The sequence below is a fragment of the Lissotriton vulgaris genome, chromosome 8 (genome assembly GCF_964263255.1).
Source record: "Lissotriton vulgaris chromosome 8, aLisVul1.2, whole genome shotgun sequence".
Taxonomy (NCBI): Eukaryota; Metazoa; Chordata; class Amphibia; order Caudata; family Salamandridae; genus Lissotriton; species Lissotriton vulgaris.
The window spans coordinates 860283598-860307871 of record NC_141696.1 but is presented as its reverse complement, the minus strand read 5'-3'; the positions used below and the strand labels follow the sequence as shown (position 1 = coordinate 860307871).

The window sequence follows — 24274 nt, the reverse complement described above, 5'->3', positions numbered from 1 at the left end:
CTTTTTACACCCTTTCCGATCTCCCCACTGTTTCTGCCTTCCTCCGCACCTGTCCTTGTTCCTCCTTCGATCTGTTTACTGCCGATTGGAATGTACTAATGGTGGGAAGATGGGTTTTTACAGTTGGGAACCACCGAATGTTTCTGTACTTATGTTCCGGACCTTGAATACATCAAAGCGACCCCTCTTGGGGTAATGATGGGAACCAAGTTGTAAACCTTTGTGTACCATGTTAACCTATGAGAGAAAACTGTATAAAAAGGAGCGATCCACAGTAGCAAATTGAATCAGATCCCGCGAACTTACATACTGTGTACTTCACGTGACTTCTGTGTTCCCTGCAGTAAATAAACCTTGAATCTTTGACGCCGAAGGAAGTGTCCCGTGTCTCTGTCATTTGTACGCCGGAACAGGTTACCCACGAAGGTTTCAGGTGTTGTCCCCTGGCACCGCTGGGTCTTAAATAACCCAGTCCTTCAGGTCTTGCGGGCGTGGGTATGGCACATCCATAGTGGTTTATTTTTTGGTGGTTCAATGACTATATTGGTTGGCCTATGTCTTGTAATTTAGCTTCCTGTTTCATATACATCTGTGTGATTGGTATTGCTAAATAACGAAAACTAACCTCGTACCATTAGTCCACTTCTTACCAACTTAGTGGCAAATGTGTGGGACAATACACCTCCCCTGTCCCAAATTTGACAGATAAGGGGGCCTCCTTTTACTTTCTATGGCATTCAGTGTTAACCAATTCTCTTTCATCCAGGTGAATATTTGAGTCATGCAAAATTTCACTCTGTTACCTCACGCATGTCATCTGTAATAGAGACAATAATTTGGGTATCATCAGAAGATGACAATACTTGGAAACCAAAAGACTTTATCAGTTTCATCAGGAGCGCAGCGTACAGGTTCAACTAAGTAAGGCTGACAGAGAAGCTCTACGGAACCCCACAAAGCAGCTGGAAAGACTCTGCCCTGAAATGCCCATAGGGCCATAGCTCACTGTGTGGGTCCTATTTGTGAGAAAGGACTGCAGCAGGGCCAAAGTTGAGTCCTTTTTACCCGCCTGGTACAATCTATGGACCAAACTGGAAGGGGACACTGCATCGAATGATGAGATGTCCAGTAGTACCAATATGCAGGGGCGGCGAGAGTCGCCCCCACTGCCTTTCATCACAGCAAAAAAGGAAAAATAAAATTAGAATAACGCGAGGTTGTTATCTTTTTATTTTTCCGTGCTGGGGCTGTTTTGTGGGGCAGGGCTAGCCTGGGCAGCGCAGTGGGAGGAGTGGTGGCACCCGCCTAAGTGTACATGAATGTGTGGGCGGCCCTTGGGACAGGCCACACATTCATGCTGACTTTGCATGTTCTCCTGTAGGTTGCATAGCCGCCTGGGTGGAGAACATGCCCAGGCTCCCTGTCTCAGCCTGAGCGCTGAACCACGGCGCTCAGACCAATCACAACGCTGCATTGCAGCATTGTGATTGGCTCAGGGGAGCCTGGGTGCTTCCTACTTCCTGTAGGAACAGAACCAAGGAAAAGGAAGAAAATGAGGCGGCAGCTGGCAGGTAAATGATCTTATTATTTTTTTATTTACTCCCCATGCGAGGTGTAGTAGTTTCATGGACCTCTAACCCGTGGCGTCGGGAATCCCCCACTTTAGCAGCTTATGCTGGACTGCCACTCGGCCTGATGAGTGGTGAAAGTTAGTTGTTTATGGTCCTCTATTGTCTGCAGACAAAATGCTCAAAAATAACACTGCCAGTCAATACCATAAGAGAGGGTTGTGTGCGTTCAGCTGGCATGCTACGGTAAGGAAAGGCATAAAGAAAAGAATCACATGGGGTAAACGCAGAGAGAGGATCACATAGGAAAACAATGTGCATGAGAGAAAGATATGAAAGAAAAAGTAAGGATGAGAGAAAAAAGGTGGGTCGTAAGAAGGGGAAAAAAGAACCAGAGTATAAAGGAAGGGTGACAGGAATGAAGGAAATGTGAAAGATAGGATAAAGGGTGAAAGAAAGACAGGCTGGAAAGGTGAAGGGTTGGATGAAAGAGTGAAAGGACTGAGTGGTGAAAGTGAATAGATTGAAGGCCCGAAGAATGCACACGTGGAGAATAGTGAATGGATGAAAGGTTCAAAGAAACACATTAAAATATGGATGGATGGAGCAATGGGCGGATGGAAAGGTGAAGGGATGGTGGATGGCAGGATAACTTGGCAGATGGAAAGAGGGCGAAATTAACTATTTTAACGAGGGCCGCATTTCTCACTTAGCACGCTCGGTCTGATTAGAGACGTTTTTTGGGGTGGGTATTTAAATTTCTGGTTACTCCGTTTCCCCTCACCACATTCTGTAGTGGGACCCCCATTAGTTTGCGTTACGCCACTGATTACACTGTCGCGATGTGTAGGGGTGGCTAATTGGGTGGCAGAACGAGGTACTCAGACTGATAACTGTGAATGTACTAAATACACTCATACATGACGTTTTCAAGTGTTGTGTGAAATCCTGCGTGAGGTAATGCAGAGCCACAAGAGCTGGGTTTTAGTGGTGGTTTTTGAAGCATTGTATTCCATTTTGGTGCCCCGGTGACAGAATCTGGGAAAGATCTGACGCTTTTGCATGTAGCTGTGTGCTAACGCTTCTCCCCCTTCGAGGGAGAGCAGTGTTCGCGCTCAGCGCTGCTGGGGCTGGTCGTGCTGCGAGAGTCACATGGTCCAGGGGTGCACTTGGAGCCAGGCGAGCATGCTAAGACACGGCACGTTACTGACTTCGTGTACAGTCAAGCAGACCAGCCCCTGAAATAAAGACGCTCTGCTCGGAGTACGTGTGCTTGCGAGGCTCAAACTTGATGGTGACTGACTGTGTTTCCATGCCATGGTAAAAACCGCTGAAAAGAAATCCTCTTTTTGCAGGGTTCATCCATCGATTCAAGGGGGCAGCCCGAGGCGCCGAGGGAAGGAAAGGAGCATGCTTCTGGCGAGAGCCGCAGCCCGGACGCAGGGAGATCGAGCGCTGTGAGGTAAGGTGCATTCCAGACGCTACTTGGGAAGGGTGTGAACTGTCTCCAGCCTGGCGCGTCGCGCCTTCAAATGCATCTATTGATAATTGCAAGCCTGCACTGCAGACAGGTGCGGGGCTATGCACGGCGTGGTTGTGGTGCTACCCCATGGGCGGCACTCTCTTTTCTGTGCCCATTTTGAGTATTTGAGACAGACACCGAGGTATCGCCCTTGCATGTATGGAAAAATGGTTTCTGAAGTTACTTGTGTGATCTGAACAAATTAACCACCTTGTGAAGATGACATGCATGATGCATACTCCCTAACTTTCCCAACTAGCACCGGGCGCTCCAGTTTTTGACATGTTGTGGGTACTTAAAATGCAGCGTCGAAAGGTGGTCTAATGCCCGCAGATTTGGTTAAGGGCACACGGAGGAATTTGTGTCAACCGTCCCCTGTACAACGGGGTCAGGTGAGGACTATGTCTTCATGCAATCAAATCTTTGGCAGGAAAACGCCTGAATGCAGAGAAATATTTGCTATTTTAGACAGTGAGGCATAGAAAGCTGCAAAATCACAGCAGCCCAGCCGCAGCACTGCACGCCACCGGCATGTTAACATTCCATATTCCTCCGGCTGCCGCCGTGATTCACTGTTTGTCATATCTGTGGCAGGCGCGAGAGCTTTGTATCCAGGTAGAAAATGTAAAAGAGGGGGAGAGAGAGAGGAAGGGGGAGCCGGAGCTTCCCCCAGCCGCCACAAACGGTACTGTAAAGAATAGCTTTTTGTATTAACCACTCTCTTATTAGAGATTTATGCGAACGCGGGGGGAGCAGGAGGGGTAGATCCGGCCAGGGGTGGAGATGCAGGCGTTTCTTGGCAGGTGTTAAAGCACCAAGCAGCTTTTCCGGGTCTGAACTCACTGTATAAACACGGTTAATAACCGACACCGCACAGATTGTCATCAAGAATACACCTACGCCGGCCCCGTGGCCCTGCCGAGCAGCACAGACCCTGCGTTACACGGCAGCCGCGTCGCACACGTGAATCCCATGCCGGCGCCCGGTCTGTGATAATGTGCTCAGTCAGCTGCCTTTTTCGAACCCTGCAGCGGGGGCGTTCATTGCATCGCGTGGTAGGGTGCATGTTTAGCTCGTGTATGTAGTCTGACAGCTATCATGTCCGCGCTGGGCGGTATGGAGGAATGCAGGAGCCATAGTTTGCCCTCAGGAATCCCTTTCCACTCGTCTTTGCACTGAAATGCACAATGTGTAGCGTCTACATTGCGTCAGGTGAGAAATCTGTGTTTCTCAGGTGTTCCCAGCAGTGCCTTTTTTATGTTCAAATAACAGGACATGTGTTGCTCGCCCTCTCTTGTGTGTTTACTAACGTTTTGCAGACAGAGGCAGCTGTCAGTCAGGGATCCGTAGAAAAGTCTCATCTCGGCTAATCCTCCTAAATCGGTGCTCGACTAACGAAACGTAGATCTGGCTCCCGGAGTTCATCCAGCATAGTAACGACACGATTATTGGTCGAGAGCGGAGACTATTCCCTTGCACATAAGCAATAGTAGAGCAGTTCAGAGAATCGTTTCTCCCATGGCAACAGGACTGGTGCTGTTGTTAGGGCTATGCTCCTCCATTCACTGCCTGCTAGTGTCTTCATGTGACTCCAAGCATCTCGCGCCTGCCAGCCAATCCATGCCCTGTCGTGCTACCAATCGGTGGCTTTCGTTCTGACCAATCCAGAGTCTCACCTTTCAACCAGTGCCTGCTCTGCCTTACATCCAATCCCAGCTTTGTGTTATTGTATGTAAACCTGTATCTCAAACTGCCGCAAAACTGTCTTTTCTGCTTGATTCGAAGCTTTAGTTCACTGAGGCACAGCAGCCAGCGTTATCAGCTGCATGTCCTGAAAGTAGCAACATCTTAGTTGGTCCGTGGACTCTGCCACACCCCACCTGTCATTCATTTAGGTAGAAAACCTGGAAGCAGACAGACTAATGGTCTTACCATGGCAGCCGTTTGACACGTGCTGCAGGACAGTTTTGTGTTCTAGCACACTGTATTCTGTTCGGTTGAAGTGAACACTGCTTTGTTAGCTGTCCTATGAAAGTGAACTTTGACTGCTTTCATTTCGAACCATATTCAAGTTAGTCATCGAAATAAACTTTCAAACAATGACTATTACAAAAAAAAGAATTCCATCCACATTTCTGAAAATAATAATTACCGAAGGTCGCCACAGTTGTCGAGAAGTTACATACATGTAAACTTGGTCGGGTTTGTAAATGAGAAGTATGACTCAAACATATAAATAATAAACACCTGAACTGATTCAACTCATTCAGATATAAACCCTTTGTTCAAGACCCATCAAGAAATATGGAGATGTTTGGCATCATATTTCTGTTTATTGTGGCTAGGCATAACAATGTCTCATTCTATTGAAATTCTTTTAACGTCTAAATAAAGCTGTACGTCTGAAGCACCGGCTCCTTTCACCTAGCCCTTTACTTCCCCCCTTTACCAGCTAATCTCCTTGAACTTGTTTTCTATGTTATCTTATGCTCTAGCAACGGAGGAATTTTATCTTATGCTCTAGCAACGGATGTATGCAACACTGTCTTTCTCTATGCTATTGTTTTGCTCTAGAAACGAATGTAACGATGTATCACTGTTCTGTTGTAACCACTTCCTTATGTAAAGTGGTCTGATACCTCCGGGTCTAGCCAGCGCTATGTAAAACTCTTCAAAATAAAAATAAAATATCTATGCAACTGCCTGAGAGGAGGGCAGCCTCCAGAGTTGTATTAACCATCAGTATGAGATGCTGAATAATTTCTCAAGAGATGACATCTTCTTCATCTCAGGTCACACTCACTGAATGACCGCCTTTGCTCATGCCGAACAAGATCTGGAGAACCCGAAAATAACAGTGTGTCACAATCACAAAAGGACGTGCAAGGCTTATCGTGAAAGAGTGGGGTACTTTAGTCGTCTCTCTCTGCCTGAGTGTAAATAACCTCATTGATTACTTCATCTTAGAATTTTAAGATATGGGATGATGTGGTCTCACCCACATAATATGGCATGATTCATCATCGGCCGCCTCATCCCACCCTGTTAAGGTGGTATTATCAGGGCAGGCTCAACCTTACAATTGTTGAGGGAGTTCTTAAGATATAATAATCTTCTGGATAATGTTTTGGGAATTCAGTTGTACTCTGAGAATACCTTAAGGTATACCACAAGGACTACCTTAATAAGGTGGTACCTTAGGTGTAAATAAAAATACTATAAGTTATAGTGGATGCCATTGGGTACAATGTCACTTGCATCTCTCTGGTTTGACAACGTTTCTGCCATTCGTCAGGGCCCTAGAAGGATCCCTAGCATATACTGTGGGTAAATAACCAAAGGCAAGGTCCTCCCTTCCCTCTCATGTACACATGTAGGATAAAACACCATATAGTTAAACACTCATATATGACAAACCGCTCCAATAGTCGTGATAGATGCCATAAAACATTCATATAGTGGCACGTATGATGGTCGTGACACTGCCGAGGCAAGCACACACCATGCAAAGCCAAGTGTTCCACTACACATGTGGGGCATACATGCGACATCTCGTGAGTGCATTATTATCTTACTCTATTTGGGTTGGCCATGCACGTCCTGGTCTGAGCAGGGGTGGCAACTCCTGTAGTCACAAACTACGAAAAATGTGATTTTTTAATGCGCAACCTGTGCTGTATCTCGTGATGGGGAGACACACTGTCTTGTAATCCTAGTTTAATTCAGACACTCTTTTCCAAAGAGGAAACCATTGTATTCACCATTGCTGAAGAAAGGGGAGGAAACACAATCATTTGTTCTTTTGTAAAGTCTTTCCCTGTTCTGTAAGATAGCGGCTCCAGAAATTCAGTCATCCCCATGCTACTTACTTCAACAAGGAGATGCACCCATCGTTCACCTGTCCCGCCCCTGTCCTCAGCCAAACTGTGGATTTGCACTCCTCGCGAAACCCCAGCACATATACCTGGTGGCTGCCATGTTTGGGACTGGCCTGCCATCCTCCCGGGTGATCGCTATCATGTGACCACTCACGTAGTCCGGCAGTGGAAGTGTGATTCGCTGTGAACGTTTGCCTCCTGTAAGGCGGTTATATCTTCTCCTCCTTGTATATCAGAGTAGGCCTCCAATAAGCTGAATCCCCTCCTCAAAATGGGGTGGGTGTTTCAACGTATTTAACCATGGGACACAGGTTGTCTGAGGACTACCAAAAGCTGTAGTGCCTTATGGGAGTTGTAGTTTTCATTGTTTACAAAGAAGTAACAGATTAGTAGATTCCTATAACATGTGGGTTATAGCAGGCTGCTGACTGCATGAGGTTCAAAGAGCTAGAATAGTCCTTAAATCTACTTGTTACTTGTTCTGTATTTACCAATGATTAACTTTATTTAAAATAATTGTTTTCTTTATTTGAAAAGGGGATGTTCTTTTAAACATTACGTTGCACAATTACAATATCTGTATTTCTTGTTATACATAAGATAGGATGACTCTTTGGAAATTGGGGTCACTTTATGTATAGTCAGTCTGCTTCTTACTATCTGCCTATCAGTCCCCATGGTGTTTTGTCTAAGCCTCTGTATGTCCGTTCTAGGTCTAAATATCCATTGTTGTTAGTATTTTAAAAGGGCTGGTGCCATGATTATGTGTAAGGGTTTCAGTCTCTCAATCACATACCACTCATTGTCATCCTCAGTATGATGTTTCTGAACGTAGTGCATTGCTAACTTAGTACTTTCTTTTCTGTATTTTATTGTAACCCTGTGTTCGTCAATTCTTAATCGCATTTTTCTTGTTGTCATTCATATGTTTAATAATCTGCATGGGCATCTTAACACATATATGACATTACATGAATTACAATTTGTGAAGTTATTTAATTCACAAGGGGTCTGGAGTCTCAGGTCTAGTGGGTTACATTCCTTGGTGGACTTGCTCCCGCAATTGGCACACAGTTGGTGACCATTAGGAGCTGGTATGCTCCAAAGAGCGGGTAGATTGTTCACCAGTGGCTGTTTTTTAGGGCTTGTGTGTACTAGCCTGTCTTGTAAGTTCTGACCTCTTCTAAAGGAGAACATAGGTTTGCCTATTCTTAATGTACCCGAAGTCAAAATGTTCCAATGTTTTCTGATCAATTGTTTCAGTGTATTTGAACTGGGGCAGTAAGTCGTTACACAAATCTGTCTTGTCCCTGGAGGTCTCTTGTATGTCATCAGCAATGCCGCCCTATTGTTATTGCTTGCAGTCTTCCTTGCTCTCCTAATGATCTTTTCAGGGTAATGTTTTTCTCCCAGTTTCTCACTCACTTTCTCAGCATGTCTTTGAAAACTTTCTATGTCAGTACAGTTATGGCGCAATCTCAGGAATTGCCCAATTGGAATACCTGCTACCCTCAGGGAACAAGGGTGGAAACTCTCATAGCAGAGTAAGCTATTCCTATCTGTTGGTTTATAAAAAACCTCTGGTTTCAGAGTTCCTCCATCTAGGTATATCCTTAAGTCCAAGAATATCTCTGATTGACTCATGTCCATTGTGAATTTGGGAATGGGTTTAGGCTGTTGACCCACAAGCTGAGATCATTAGCCTCTTCCTCAAGCCTCTCCAGATCACAAGGATGTCCTTTATATATCCTTTCCATAATCAAATTTCAAAATTGTGGACGTAGAAGCATGCCAGACATGGAAGTGCCATGTGTATGCAAGAAAAACACACCTTCCTAATCAAACACATTCCTTGTCAATACCACATGAGCATAATCTAACACAAAATCAGAGGGGGGGGGGGCATCAGATTCTTGTCCTTTGGTTTGAATAGGTTTTTAATTACCTCTAAGGTGGAATCTTTATGTATGTTTGTGTATAGTACGGTTGATCATAACATCTTGAACATCTTGATCAACCGTGTAGGCAAACTGGGCATCATAAACAAAGCCAAATCTCTTCTGGCTTCTTTTCTGTCAGACCGCTCCCAAATTGTTAAATTGGGTGACTTCTATTCTCCTGTCTTCTCGCTACCGTGCGGTGTTCCCCAGGGCTCCTCGCTGAGTCCGACACTATTTAACATCTATGTGTCGGACTTGGCGAGGGTAATCAAGTCTTATGGAATAGGGTTAACATCGTACGCTGATGACAAACAGTTGATATTAGCCATCCATAACAATGGAGAAGCAGTAGCAGCAAATTTTCAAGATGGAATGATGGCAATCAGTACTTGGATGGACCACAATTGTTTAAAGTTGAATTCGGAAAAGACTGAGGTCCTGATCTTTGGCCGGTTGACTCCATCTTGGTCTCCCACTTGGTGGCCGTTAGATCTGGGTTCTCCCCCAATCCCAGTAAAAAAGGTCAGAAATTTAGGGGTTCTATTTGATGAGAAGCTGTCGTTTATGAGTCACGCAAACGCAGTGGTCTCGTCATCCTTCTATACCCTCCGAATGATCAGGAAACATCTGCCGTTTCTCCCGCTTTATGCAGGCAAGACCCTTATGTGCACGTTAGTACTATCTAAAATGGATTACTGCAACGGACTATTGCTAAACGCTCAGGAGCGAGTCATGAGTAAGATGCAGTTAATCCAAAACGCCGCTGCTAGAATTCTGACCCAGACATTTAAATTTGCATCAATTTCCCCCATTGTTCGACAACTACACTGCATTCCATTTCGAAGCCATACAAAATTTAAGGCTCTGTGCATCACCTATAAGGCTATGAATAATATAGGGCCGCAATACCTGAAAAAAGCCTTATGCACATACATGCCAACTAGAACTCTACGTTCTTCTTCAGCTCATCTACTGCCAGTCCCCCGTACGAAAAAGGCAAACTGGGGAGACAGACGCTTCACTGTCGCCGTCTCTAGACTGTGGAACACACTTCCTTTCCACATAAAAAAGAGCTCTTCACTGTTGACATTTCGTAAGCATCTAAAGACTTGGCTTTTTGATCAAGCTTAGGCTACCTTTCTCTCAGCACGGATCTCTCCTCAATAGCGCCGAGACACCTTAGAGTAGTTGTGCGCTCAATAAATTGCAAAAAATAAATAAATAAATAAATATAATGACTCTACATCTTGGGTTATAAGTACTTCCGTTACTGGATAAAACTCAATCTCTCTCAACATATTTAATATGTCTTTCTTATCTTTTTAAGTATGAAGGTATTATGCTTACCAGAGGTTTTATGAAAAAGTCTCAACATTGTGACAGTGCAGAGCCTATCCCTGATACTATTAACAGGCAGGGGGTGGGAGTTTGTTCTTATAGACTTTGGGAAGTATATAGAAGTAAGTCATACAAGGCTCTTTTTGTACTAGAAATTCTGCTTCTTTTTCTGTGACCTAATCCTTTTCCAGAGCCTTGTTTACCATAAAGGATAACTCTTCCATTATGTCTGGCATTGGGATCCCTACTTATGGCCTCATTGCGATGGTGGTCGGAGGAGCCTTCCACCGTCATCGTATCGGGCAGGTGTCTGACCGACTACATGTCAATGGTTCTACCTGCCCGATAACAATGCGACTGTCATGCAGGCAGTTGGGAAATTGCTTTTTTCCATTGTGGATTATGCTGCAGCCCTAGAACAGGAAAAGGGCAGTTTTCAAACATCCATGTACCGTGTGCTAGGCTTGGTGCATGGCTGTTCGGGGGCACCACATGTTCCCCCTTAGGCCCAAAGCGGAGGCCCACAGGGGAATGGAGCCCTGCTAGGGGCCCCTAAAGTCCGATTCCGTCTGCCTTTACATGACGGTCGGCCTACCATGTAAAGGCAGAGGGAAGAGACATCGCAATCCCAACAGCGGTCCCTCCGCAGGCACTGCCCCCATTGTATGGATTACGGTCGGACCAATGCGCCGATGGGCTCCTTGAACCTCCCAGAGTCGTCGATCGATCAGACTGACCGCATTGTAATGCACTGTTGGACTACTATGCTGTATGTCGGTGGCAGTCCCACCAACATCATAATCAGGCTGTTCGTCTTTTGTAGTATCGCTCATCTTTAAGAAGTCTGAGACTTTCAGCATGGTACATTTCTTTTGATACTATCACCACCCCTCCCTCCTTGTCTATTGGTTTATCCACATGGGTGCTCATGACGAGCTCAGCTCGTCATGAGGCACGGTGGCCGTGTGCTCATGACGAGCTGAGCTCGTCATAACAGCCGCAACGCTCGCACGCAGGGCTAATTCCCCCGCTGTGCGAGCGTTCTACAGAAACGGGTGTGGCCGTGACGAGCTCAGCTCATCAAGAGCACACGGCCACTGTGCTCCGTGACGAGCTGAGCTCGTCACGAGCACTGGGCCGCTGTGCGCCCCTCCCCCCAGCACAGCGGGGGAATTACCCCTGCTGCGAAGGGGTTATATAATGATGGCAGTATCTTTCTGTAGTTCCGCCTGGGAAAAGGGGGTTAGAGATGTAAGGGAGTTAGCTAAATATACTGAGATCTCGAACAGCCCTTGTTCAAGGTCACACCTATGCCATTGGAGAAAGACACTTAATAAGTTACTGTATCTTTTTGACTCATAGACTTGGTGCTTCCTTTTGAAAATTGTTTGTGGTAGATGGTAGTGCTAGGTTTCTAGGTAGTTGTGCAATTTGCGAAGAAGTATAAGCAGTAAAAATACAGTATTTCTAAGCATACTATTTAAGCCGTTGTCCAATTTCAATAAATAACAAATTATTCATGTAATTTGTATTTGAATAAGTGTCACACACAACTCTCTCTCTCTCTCTCTCATATACTCGCCCCCACCCCACCCCAGCAAGGCAAAGTTAGAGTATCAGATTACTTTTTTTTCCATACCCGACATATCTTTTCCATGGCTAATCTGCATTCCCAGGTCGAGGAAGAGAGTTTGCGCACTTACTGCACCTCGCTGAGAAGCTCATCATGTTATCTCTATTTACCAATCACGTATGCTTTTCAAAATCATTGAAGCAGAGTAAATGAACGCGGTATTATTAAGAATTGCTGCCTTTTGCAAAAAGCATTAGTAGAGATGACTACCGTATGATAAGGCCGTTATCCACAATTAGTCATCTGTTCCGCACTCAGAGGTCTGGGGAGGAGGTGAGGGTGTTTAATGAGGTCAGGAGGCTGTCAAGAATAACTGATCTGTGACATCACAAGGGCAATAAGACTTAAGCACCATTGCCCCCAACTGACTCAAATACAGTCAGATTTCGGTCTGCTTCATGTCTCCACTTCAAGCTCTCACTGAATTTAGAATCAATTACCAGAAGCATCATCATATAAGCACCCTCCTTATAGCACGCCACCTCTATCTTCGTTTTGTGGCGTAGACATACAGCTGGCATGCCGGTTTGTACAATATATGGTGGCGGCAGAGGAGAAAATGAAGAGATCTGGCGCACCATAAAACAGCTCTAAATCAAGGGCTTACCACTCCTGGACCTGAGATGGCCTTTTTCTCACCGGGGAAACGCCTGACTCAAAAAAGCTTTTCTTCATCGCCTGGAAAACTATTGGGTTTTTGGAAAAGCCAAGGACCAGAAGAACCAGTAGTACTTTGAATCATAAAAATTGAAACAATCCTGATAAATGCAACCATTAATTCTGTGACTTTTAAATATAAATGAAATTCTTAAACTCTTTTAATCTATGCTTTTATATCACAACGTTCGGACTAAGGATTGACTAAAGTTTACTTGTTGAAATAGACATTTTGTAGGAGGAAGGGTCAACCAATCTTTAAAGGAAAAACTGGACCAGGCCAAATACTCCCATAGCTCTTTCCTTTTTAAGGTTTGCATAAATGATGACATTGTAGTGCATTTTTTATACTTGAGCAAATCCCCTTTTTGTAAAGGTTTTTATTAACTTGTACAATAAATATTTACTTACTTACATACTCTTAGTTTTGTACAGCTCCATCCTCACAACGCTGATTGCACACCATCTCTGACAGCGTCTCAGCACCTCCCAACTGCCAAGGAGGTTTGCTCCTAACATGACAAAAGATTTGGTTTAGATACACACAAACGTGATCGAAAACACACCCACATACTGCCACCACCAGCACCACTACCACCCCTCTGTGCTACAAAGCCAATACTAATGGCAGATACACCATAACGAGCCAGCTTCCTACATGTAGCCATAGCCTTGTCTTGCTCGGGAAATATGGTGTTCTTTCTCATTGGCTCTATTGTGACTTATGTAACTCTAATGAGTTTGGTACTTAACAGCAGAGTACCTGGAACAGTGGCGGGTTAATACTGCCTTACAGTGTACACCAGCACTACTCATTACTTTATTTGCCTAAAAGAGGTTATATCTCTCACTGTTTTCAAGTTGTTTGTTATTGTCTATTGTTTGCAGGACTTGCCATTTACTTTTATTTCTTGACCATTAAATTAACCTTTTGTCTTGAATTTTTTACCTACATTTTGCCCATTTGTCCTGAATTTTTACAGTCACTGCCCATAATTAGCCTTCGTGCCAGTGGCGGGCTTTATCTGCAATGACCTGTCAAGGTCTTTCATATTTAGCAAAGTTTAGAAGTCTGCACATTGTCAGTGGGTTGTATTAATGTGAGCTATGTGGTTGTATGTTTAGGAGGTGCCGGTATGTTTGTCAAAGCGTTTCACAATAGATTATACATTGAGAAAATTGAGCCTTCCCTATTATCGCGGCTTCACCACCATGTAAGTTTATGAGCGAGAGCATTTATTAACAATTATAATGACCACAGCCGTTCCAGTTCCTTGGTTTGAGAGACACCATACAATGCACATACTATATAGCGTGGGAAGAGATCCTGCCTTGCTGCTTTCGGAACCGGTTTACACCAGGCCTACATTTTCTTTACTTGAAGAAGAGCTAGACAAATTCAGAAATGATCTTTGAGTTGTTGCAAGATGAAGGGAAACCCTGCTTTGAAGTCGGTATGTGAACCTCCCACTTCCCCCACCCCCTCTTTTTGGGGTCAGGCAGGTTTTCGCATTTAAAATGTTCAGAGGTTGAGCCTGTCCCGCGGGTTAAAGCTGATTATGCGTTCGCATTCTGACAACCATGTGAGTTGGGTAGGGTGCCCAAATATGTTCTTTGCAGGTGCCTACTGTTTTTCAGTGCCCAGACTGTCTCAGGAGGTGCTCCTGCTGCTCCCATGTAAACAAGCAAGCATTGGTAAAGCCAATTGGTCTCGCCTATGCAAGCGTTATTGGCTTTGCCAATGTGTTAGCCATGTTGTACTCCTGCGTGGCTGCTGTTTAGCATGGCTAAAAGTTAGTGGAGTAGAGGAGAGTGGCAGGGATTGTTGTATAGTGGAATGACTAAGAGTGCTGTTGAGTAATGGCGCCTAGAGTGTCATGCATTGGAGTGGCATAGAGTAGAGTCGTATAGAGTGGCATAGAGTGAACTGGTGTAGACTTCATTGGTGTAGAGTGCTGCAGAGTACAGTGGTGTAGAGTGCAGCGGCTATAGGATTCAGTGGCGTACAAAGCAGCGTTGTAGAATGCAGTGGCGGAGATTAGAGCATTGCATGGTAGATTGGAGTGGTGCAGAAAAGAGTAGAGTGGATTAGAGAGAAGTGGTGTGGAGTGGCTCAGAGTGCAGTGGCAATGTGTTGAGCGGTGTAGAGTTTAATGTAGTTTCCTAGAGTGCAGTGACATAGAGTGGAGTGTGGCAGATTGCAGTGGCATGGAGTGGAGTGTTGTAGAGTGACGTAGAGTGCATTGGCATTTAATGCAGTATAGTAGAGTAGAGTGGCGTAGAGTTCAGTGTTGTAGATTGCAGTGGTATGAAGTGACGCAGAGCGCACTGTCATGAAGTACAGTTGCAAAGAGTATAGTGGCAGAGTGTGTAGTGGCGTTGAGTATAGTGGTGCAGAGTAGTTTGTACTGAAGTAGAGTGGACTGGTGTTGAGTGCATTGGCGTAGGGTGTTGCAGAGTATAGTGACGTAGAACACCGTGGCACACTATGCAATGTTGTAGAATGCTGTGGTGCAGAGTGGAGTGGTGTAGAGAAGAATGGCACAGAGTGCCCTGGCATAGAGTGGGGCAGAATAGATTGGCATAGAGTGGTGCAAACTAAAAGACTGTGAGGGTGAGTGTAATGGCGTAGAGTAAAGTGGCATAGAGTATATTCTAATAGCATGCAGTAGTGCAGAGTAGACTGCAGTGGTATAGAATGCATTCACATTGAGTGCATTGTTGTATATTGGAGTGGTGTTGAGTAGAGTGACATTAAGTAAGTGGTGCTGCGTAAAGTGCAGTGGCGTAGAGTGGACTGGTGTAGAGTGCAGTGGCGTAGGGTACAGTGACATACAATTCAGTGGCATACAATGTAGCGATGTAGAATGCAGTGGCATTGATAAGAGTGGTGCATAGTAACGTGCAGTGGTGCAGAGTAGAGTGGTATAGAGTACAGTGGCATAAAGTGGTGCAGAGTGGAGTGGTACAGAATGCAGTGGCGTAGAGTGCAGTGATGCAGAAGAGCTGGTGTAGAGCGCATTGGCATACAATACATTAGTGCCAAGTAGAGTGACATAGAGTTCAGGGGCAGAGAGAGTACAGTGATGCAGAGTGCATTGAGGTAGCATGCAGTGGCGTGGAGTACAGTGGCATAGCGACAGTGGTGCAGAGTAGAGTGTGGTGGCATAAAGTGTGGTGGCATAAAGTGTGGTGGCATAAAGTGTGGTGGCATAGAGGGCGATGGAGTAGATTCGATTGTTTCAGAGTAGAGTCAAATGGCGTGGCCGTGGCGCAGAGTGCAGCAACATAAAATTCAATTGTGTGCAATGCAGTGTCGTAGAATGCAGGGACGTAGATTAGAGTGGTGCATAGCAGAGTGCAGTGGCATAGACGGGTACAGAGTGGATTTGCATGGAGTGCAGTTTTGTGGAGTAGTTCCTAGTGCTGAGAAGAGTGGCATAGAGTTCAGTGGGGACAGTCAGTGTTGCTGAGTATGATGCAATGGTGTAGAGTACAGTGGTGCAGAGTAGAATGCAGTTGTGTAGAGTGCATTGACGCATAGTGCAGTGGTTTAGAGTAGAGTGACGTAGTGTGGAGTGGCATAGAATGAAGTAGCGTAGAGTGAAGTGGTGAAGGGTAGAGTGCAGTGGTGAAGAGTTCAATGGTGTAGAGTGGCGCAGAGTGGATTGGTATAGAGGAGAGAGACATAGAGTTGAAAATAGCAGAGTGCAGCGGCCTCAGAGTGCAGTGTCGTGGAGTGATGTAAAGTAGATTGGAATTGCGTACAGTGGAATATTCATGATGTTGTAGCACACTGTCATTCCAGACAATGCATTTTCAATTGAAATGACCACTATATTTGCACATACCTACAGTTTTACTAATAAAGCTAAGTAGCTCACAAACAGTAATATGTGGAAAAGGCATCACCTAGTGTATTGATTTTTTTTGATCGTGTTATAGTATTTGTTCCCAACACACTTCAGAATTAACAAAAAAAGTGCTTCATTTGTGCGTTCCTAATTCTGAAATATTCTGAAATACTTGCACAGATAATTTAAATGATATTGTGTTGTAGAAAAAAACGTTCTTACCCCCAGTATCCAGCAAGATTGTCACATGAATCCTCTCACTTTGAAGTCAGAGAAAGGGAAGTAAACACCAAGCTCCCTCAGAAGACATAGCCTGACTTTTGACCTCTGACTTTGAAATCACAGCAGATGTGACAAGATAAGGACGAAATTCCCAGGCTGATTATAGAAAGGAGCAATTGTGAAAGAATACAAGGGGAGTCAGTGTGTGAAAGGCTTTACTCCTTAGGAGGGACAAACTCACCCTGGACAGCCAAAAATAAATAAAGCTAGCAAATAGAAAGCCAAAAATGTAAGTTACAAACCACAGAGCCAGCGGTAAGCAATGGCCAGAGTGCATTCCCCGGGAAGCTTTATGAATGTCCCCAAGATGCCTTTAGCAAACCAGACAGCTGGTGTCTGGTAGGCATCAACCATATAACATAAGGGATATGTGGCAAATGCCATCCACTTTTTTAACAACCATTGGCAAAGCCAGTAGGTCTCGCCTTTGGGACCTATTGGCTTTTCCAGTGGTTTTTAGCCATGTTGCACAGCATGGCAATTTTTTAAATAAAATGTCTTTGATGGGTCGGCAGCATCATTTTGTAGGCATGCTTACAAAATGACAGTCACTTTTTTTTCTTTGTAGTTACTGATCAGTGATGGATTAGTAATTAAAAAGAAAATAATATACACAAGTGTTTTTTTTTTTAAGCAGATGGGGGGAGCAGCATAAAGAAGGCAGGAAGCCACACAGGGTGCAGGTGGGGGGAGAAAACAACACAGTGCTTGTGCTGAGTAGGAGCAACACTGGGCACGGATGGGGAAGCAACAAAGGGGACCGCTCGGGGATGCAGCCAAAAAAAAGAGAGTAAACTGAAGAGCTTGAGCAGGAGCAAACAGGCATGTAAGAGCAACATGGAGTAGGCGGAGGAGAAGCACACGGGCAATAAACATCAATAAAGAGAATAGGGGGAGAGAAGTACTGGAGGGAGACATGTGGAAAACACATGCAGTCCCATGGTGTGCTTAACCCAAAACAAAAAAAGTAGTGCTTGAAAAGCAAGCACTGGAAGTATGAAAGCTAGCCAATCAAAAGAGATGGTGGAGAGGCTATGCTCCATGGGAAAGACAAGCACAAGCTTGACAAGCTTGGACACGAATAAAAAGCAGGTAACTGAGACACAGTAGAGCCAACCAATAGGAAGCAATGGGCAGGCTCCAAACCCCTGTGTGTTCTCAGTAAAGCCACAATGTGTCTCCTACCAGACAGCACATGTACTGTCTACTAGGCAAGGCTTAAAAAGATTCTTTAACAAATGCTGTAAAAGCTCAATTTTCTGATAGAAATATACTTTATCCAATAACTAGGGCTTTAAGGGGGATGGGTCCCTCTGAGTCTGATACACAGCAGTAGTTAAAACCTGATGTTGAAACGGGTCCCTAATGGGCCTTATAATCTGTTCTTAACTTTGCAGGGAAAAACATTGATCGATTTCTGAACAATGAATTGACAAACCGGTTAAAACAACCCATGTCAGCAAAGTGCTTCTGTTTACATTCCATATGTTTAACTCCATTTGCTTTCCCAATAGTGTTTGCTTTTTTCTAGGATGTTATATTACGATAGTTTTCTTTTCATTCAGCTTATTACTCTTTAATAGCGTTTACTGTTAACTGAGCCGTTTGTAAAAGTCTGTGTGAATCATGTTGTTGTGGGTTGTTGTTTACAACGGAGCATGCTCGAGAGCTCTAAAGATGAGACTGAAGGCAGTGTGAATGTCTCACGGTGCCTGTGGGGCGTAAAGTTGTTCAGAACACATGCATATCAAGTCCTTGGCCTATCTGGAGATCACACTGAGCAATGGTCACCAATGTCCATTATTATTGCATTTCTAAACAAAAGTGTGTGAAGGAGGTACACAGCTGTCACATTATTTACATTCCTAGAGCAAATAAAAATGTAGTGCTTACAGGTGAGTGGGCACTTTGTGTGTGTGTGTGTGTGTGTGTGTGTGTGTGCGGAGATGGTGAAGTGAAGGAGAAGCAAGGAAGTGCATGCAGGAGAGAGTGAAGAGAGGGTGCAGAAGAGGAAAGAGATAAGACATGAAATACGCAGATGGAGAATTTTAGAAAGATGTGGCGAGAAAAGGGTGTTTCTCAAGAAAGGTTACAGAGGAAAGCAGAGTGAAGGAGAGAACTGTAGCGGTAGAGTGGAGCGTTGTAGTCTGGTTTATACTGAAGTGGTATAAAGTACAATGGTTCAGAATAGATTGGCATAGAGTGCATTGACTTTTAGTAAAGTGGTGTAGATCTCATTGGCGTAGAGTGCAGTGACAAAGAGTGGAGCAGAGTAGATTGCACTGGGGTAGAGTTGAGTGGTGCTGAGTAGAGAGGCATAGAGTTCAATGGCATAGTGCAGTCTTGTAGAGTAGAGTGGCATAGAGTGCATTGTTGTAGAGTGCATTGGAGTAGAGTGGTGCAGGGCACAGTGATGCAGTGATAAAGAGTGCAGTGGTGCATAGTAGAGTGCACTGGCAAAGAGGTGAGTGATGCAGAGTAGGGTAGAGCGGCGTTGAGGGAAGTAGTGTAGAGTGCAGTGTCAGTTCAGTGGTGCACAGTAGATTAGAATGGCATAGAGTGGATTGGCATAGAGGTGATTGGCTTAGAGTGAAGTGGGAGTAGAGTGTATTGACTTAGAGTGCAGTAGAGTGGCGTAGAGAAGATTGGCGCAGAGTAGGGTGGGAGAGAGGGCAGTGTTGCAGAGTGGCGTAGAGTGCAATGGTGTAGAGTGGTGCAGAGTAAAGTAACATTGAGGGCAATTGTGCAGAGTAGATAGTGCATTGGCGTAGCGTGAAGCAGCATAGAGAAGTCTTGCATAGAGTGCTGACAGGTGGAGTGAAGTTGAGTGACACAGGGTATGTTGCAGTGGCGTAGAGCGGAGTGGCATAGTACCGAGTTGAATACAGTGGCATAGAATAGATTGTTTCAGAATAGAGTGAAGTGGCGCAGAGTAGAGTGTTGTAGAGTAAATTAGAGTGTATTGGCATGGAGTGCAGTGCCGAAAAGTACAGCAGTACATAGTAGAGTTGTGTGGGGGAAGAGTGCATTGATGTAGAGTGGTGTAGAGGAGTTGTGGAGTGATGTTGTGTAGAGTGGATTGGTGCACAGTAGAGTGCAGTGACAAAATGTGGAAAGTAGTGGAGTGGCATGGTGTAGAGTGCTGCAGAGTAGAGTAGAGTGTAGTGTAGTGTTGTGGAGTGGTGCCGAGAAGTTTGGAGTGGGGTAAAGCGGAGTATGCATGGTGTGGTAGCACACACCAGTACAGACAACACATCTTCAATTGAATTTGCCATTACATTTGTACAAACATGCAGTTTAACTTATAAAACTATACAGTGCACAAAAAACGTGTAGCAATGTCATCACCTAGTGTATTAATTTCTGCTAATTGTAATAAAATATTTCTCCACCATACTTCAGAGTTACCACAAAATGTTCTTCAAGTGTGCTTTCCCTATTCTGAAATATATCTGCACAGTTCATTTACAGACATTTAAATACTACTTTGTTCTATGAAAAAAAAATAACATCATACAGCACACTCCAAGTAGCCAGCTAAAAAACAAAAAGAATCTCACATGGGTATCTATCAGGATTGTCACATAAATCTCAGTTTGAAGTCAGAGAAAGAAAAGTAAAGACCAAGCTCTCTGGGCGATAGATTCTGTCATTTGACATCTGTTTTGAATGCACAGCAAATGTGACGAGTAAAGAACAATTTTTAAAGGAATTGTTAACAGAAATTCAGTACTGGTGGAAGAATATGGTACATAGAGTTTGGGCAAGGGTTGGGATGCACTGCCTAGGCGAGACCTAAAAAAAGGAGGAAGGAGAAAAGGACAAGTAAGAGAGACAGTGGAAATTGATAGAGAGCAAACAGATAAAAAATAGAATGATTAGTGTACAAGCTACAGTTGCACCGGTGCCTAGGGATGCAGGGAGCCCATTACACACCTATAATGGATGTCTTTTAAAAACCAACCCTGTGGAGGGTCGGGTTTTTTTCTGGTTTGGCTTATGACCCGTGGAACTCGCTGTGCCACTGATTTTGTTAGCTTACACACTGCACATGCTCGCATATTAAGTTGTCACTTATTTTCAGTACACAGAGCACCTTAATTGCCCCAAAAAGAGGACAAATATTGGGAACATTGGTGCCCAGGCTTTGGCAAACCACTGCACTATACTAAATAAAAGACAACAGGCTGAGGCAGAAACCCGCCCTGTTCCCTTCTGCCTGGTGAATGTGCTGTGTTAGCAGGAGTTTATTCGCTCGTTACCCAGTCAGCCGAGGGCAAGGGCAGCAGACCTCCGTAAGTCTATTTTGAAATTGCGGCATTAATAAGCGATTTGTGCTCCTGTGCACGGGAACCGGCGCTTTGCTCGTGTTTATGTGCCAGGCGGAATGATCATATTTCACTTTTAACTAGGAACCTGTTCAGACCAAACATCTTCTCTGCCCAGCTCGCACCACAGAAGCCGAGCTAGCAGTTCTGCTCTGGATGTGATTTGAGAAGAGATGTTCTTCTTGTTATGAGGTGCTTCTTGCTCTTTTGATCTCAGTTTCATTTTTTTATGGAATGGTCCGCGGCCGTTGTGAATGGAATTGTTCTCTCGAGTTTCTTATGTTTTTCTTTGCAGCAGCTTTTGTTTTCGGAGTTGAGGTAATGAATTGTGTAGTAAATGGAAGAGACTTCTTGATGGTTGAATCAGTTTAATCCAAGGAGACAGCTTACACAACCACCACGAACAGATGCAGAGATGTAACTGATCTCAGTAGAATATTACATTACCAAGGATCCCTAAGAATCCCCAGGCAATAGAATCAAAACAATTCTGAATGGAACATATGAAAGGAAGGTACATGGTTACAGAGAGAGTGGAGCACAGAATGGAATACTACACACCATCCCCCTTAAAAAAAACAAAAAAAAAACAGGAGAAAAAAAAAAAAACTTAAAGGTAATAATCATGTAACTTTACAGGAGTATGTTTTACACGAATGCTTTTCCTAAGGGAAGAAATATCATCATTAGGAAATACATGACAAGGTAAGGGAACATTTTCACGAACACAGTCATTGGCATGGCTAGGAGTTGATTCAGTGGTCAAGTTGCCATTGTCAGGCAAGGATGGACTACAGTTGCCAGAAACAGGAACAACAACACGATCAACAGACTGGTTCTCGGAGTCAAAAGAGTTAAACATGGGAGAAAAAGATGTATCATCTTGATCACATAAAGGCTTAGCAGTGGGACAATCATTGGAGGATGGTGCAGAGGGGGATTCAGCCTTAGAAGAATTTAAACCTTTGCACAGAGAAATCCTTCTAAAATTCCAAATTTTCCCATCCTCAATTCTCACAGCCTTAGAAAATACTTCAATGACCTTGCAAGGGTCCGACCACTTACTCCACTTATTGTCAAAGGCTCTGCCCAATTTTACGCGGACAAAATCACCCACCCTGACTTTCTGACCAGAGTTTTTGGTAGAGAGGAAATTGGTTTTCATTCTTTCCTGGTACTTCAAAACTCTGTCCTTAACACAAGCGGGATCTACAGAGGGATCGACTGGTATCTTAACTTTCATCCACCAAGGCAGAAGTTTGGAACCAGGCTTCCTGCCTCTAAGCAATTCGAAAGGTGAAAATCCTGTGACAGAATTGGGGGAAATTCGGTAAGACAGTAAGGTGGAACGCAGAGTTTTTTTCCAGTCTAGGTTGCTTTTAACAGCCAACTGAATGGACTCTTTGATGACACGGTTAAAGCGTTCCGTCTGACCATTGGCTTGGGGATTATAGTTTGACACCCTTTTGTGCACAATCCCACATCTTTGGATAAATGACGAGAATTCTTTGCTTATGAATTGTGGACCATTATCCGACACAATCTCCGCAGGAATTCCTTCCCTGCAGAAAACCTCATCAAGGAATTGAATAATTTGAGTGGAGCCAACTTTGTCGACAATTTTTAGTTCTGGCCACTTAGAAAAGTAATCGATAAGGACCAGACCAAACACATTTTGCTGAGGAGACAAATTGAGGGGTCCGATTATGTCAATACCTAATTTTTTCCAGGGGCAAGAGACAAATTCAATGGGAGAAGAGGCGACAGACAAGGGTTTAACGGTCTTGTCGCTTTTGTCACAAGGGGAGCATGAGCGGACCCATTTGTCGACCATTCTGTCTACACCAGGCCACCAGTAGAACTCACGTATGCGTCTTTTAGTGCTAGACATGCCCATATGGCCTTCATGGGCCATGGAAATAATTCTTTCTCTCAAAGAGGTGGGAGGAATGATTTTGTCACTACGAAACACAAAACCCTGGTTAAACATGAGTTCGTCATTTACCTTAAAAAAGGAAAGGATGTCCCCAGATAGGTATCGCTCATGAGGCCAACCATATTGTAAGTGCCTGGTTAAGGAAGCCAAATCAGAATCATTCGCCATAGCTTCCCTCCACTCAGCTTCAGAAATGCTGGGAGAAGCACCAGTAGGACCACAATCGTTGACGTCATCGATGTTAGAAACAACATCAGAATCATTATTCCAACTAACGGAAAAAATGGAATTCACTAAAGGCAATCTGGACATGCAGTCAGCGTGCACATTTAACCTTCCGGGGACATATTCAACAGTACATTGAAATTCTTGCAACTTGGCTGCAAGACGTGCTAGGCGTGCTGTTAAGGTCCTGCCACCGCCAGCTGCCAGCATATTGATAAGGGGTTTATGGTCGGTTCTTAAACAAAACCTGGTTCCCCAAAGAAATTGCCTAAAATGTTCAGAGGCCCAGGTGCAAGCTAGTAGCTCTTTTTCAATTGTGGAGTAATTGAACTCAGCGCCCCGCAAGGTTCTTGAAGCATATGACACAACGTACTCTTCACCTTTGTCCTTTTGCATCAAGACTGAACCTAAACCAACATTGCTCGCATCAACACACACAATGCATTCTTTTTCTAGATCAAAAGGTCTTAGGAAGGGAGCACTAATGATTTCTTGTTTAAGCAACTCAAAAGCACGTTGCTGATCGCTATTCCACAAAAATTTCGCATCTTTTTTCAACAACACTCTGAGAGGGTGAACCTTGGAAGCATAATCTTTGACAAATTTACTATAAAATTCTGTGAGACCTAGGAAGGAAACAAGTTGGTCTTTGTTCAAAGGAGCAGGGGCTTCAGATATACTCTTGATGTGATTAAGTTTAGGTTTGATTCCCAGGGCTGAAATCTCATGGCCGAGGTATTCAACCTGACTTTGTCTGAATTTGCATTTAGACAATTTCAGGGTGAGACCAAAATCTTGTACACTTTTTAAAACTTTAGCCAAATTTTTATCATGCTCCTCAACGTCTTTTCCATGTACCAGGATGTCGTCCTGGAAGGCGATAGCACCTTCGCACCCTTCCAGAAGTGTCTTCATGAGGCGTTGGAATACAGACGCTGCACTAGCTAGACCAAAGGGCATGCGACAGTACTGAAATAAACCTTCAGGGGTAATAAAAGTGGTTAAAAATTTAGAGTCTTCATGTAAGATTACCTGATGGTAGGCGCTGGTGAGGTCAAGTGTGGAGAACACACAGGCGCCAGAAAGAGTGGAAATGAGCTCATGTATGTTGGG

The 24274-nt window shown here is 44.3% G+C and overlaps 1 protein-coding gene across 5 annotated transcripts in view; it reads left to right on the top strand.

Moving 5' to 3' along the window:
* SHROOM2 (shroom family member 2) overlaps nucleotides 1–24274 on the top strand; it is a 724057-nt gene that overhangs the window by 554709 nt on the left and 145074 nt on the right. For all 5 annotated transcript variants that reach the window (XM_086934791.1, XM_086934790.1, XM_086934788.1 and 2 more), the window contains one exon: nucleotides 2924–3030. In XM_086934791.1, coding sequence (XP_086790917.1) covers nucleotides 2924–3030 — 107 coding nt within the window. The remainder of the gene's footprint in view (nucleotides 1–2923; nucleotides 3031–24274) is intronic.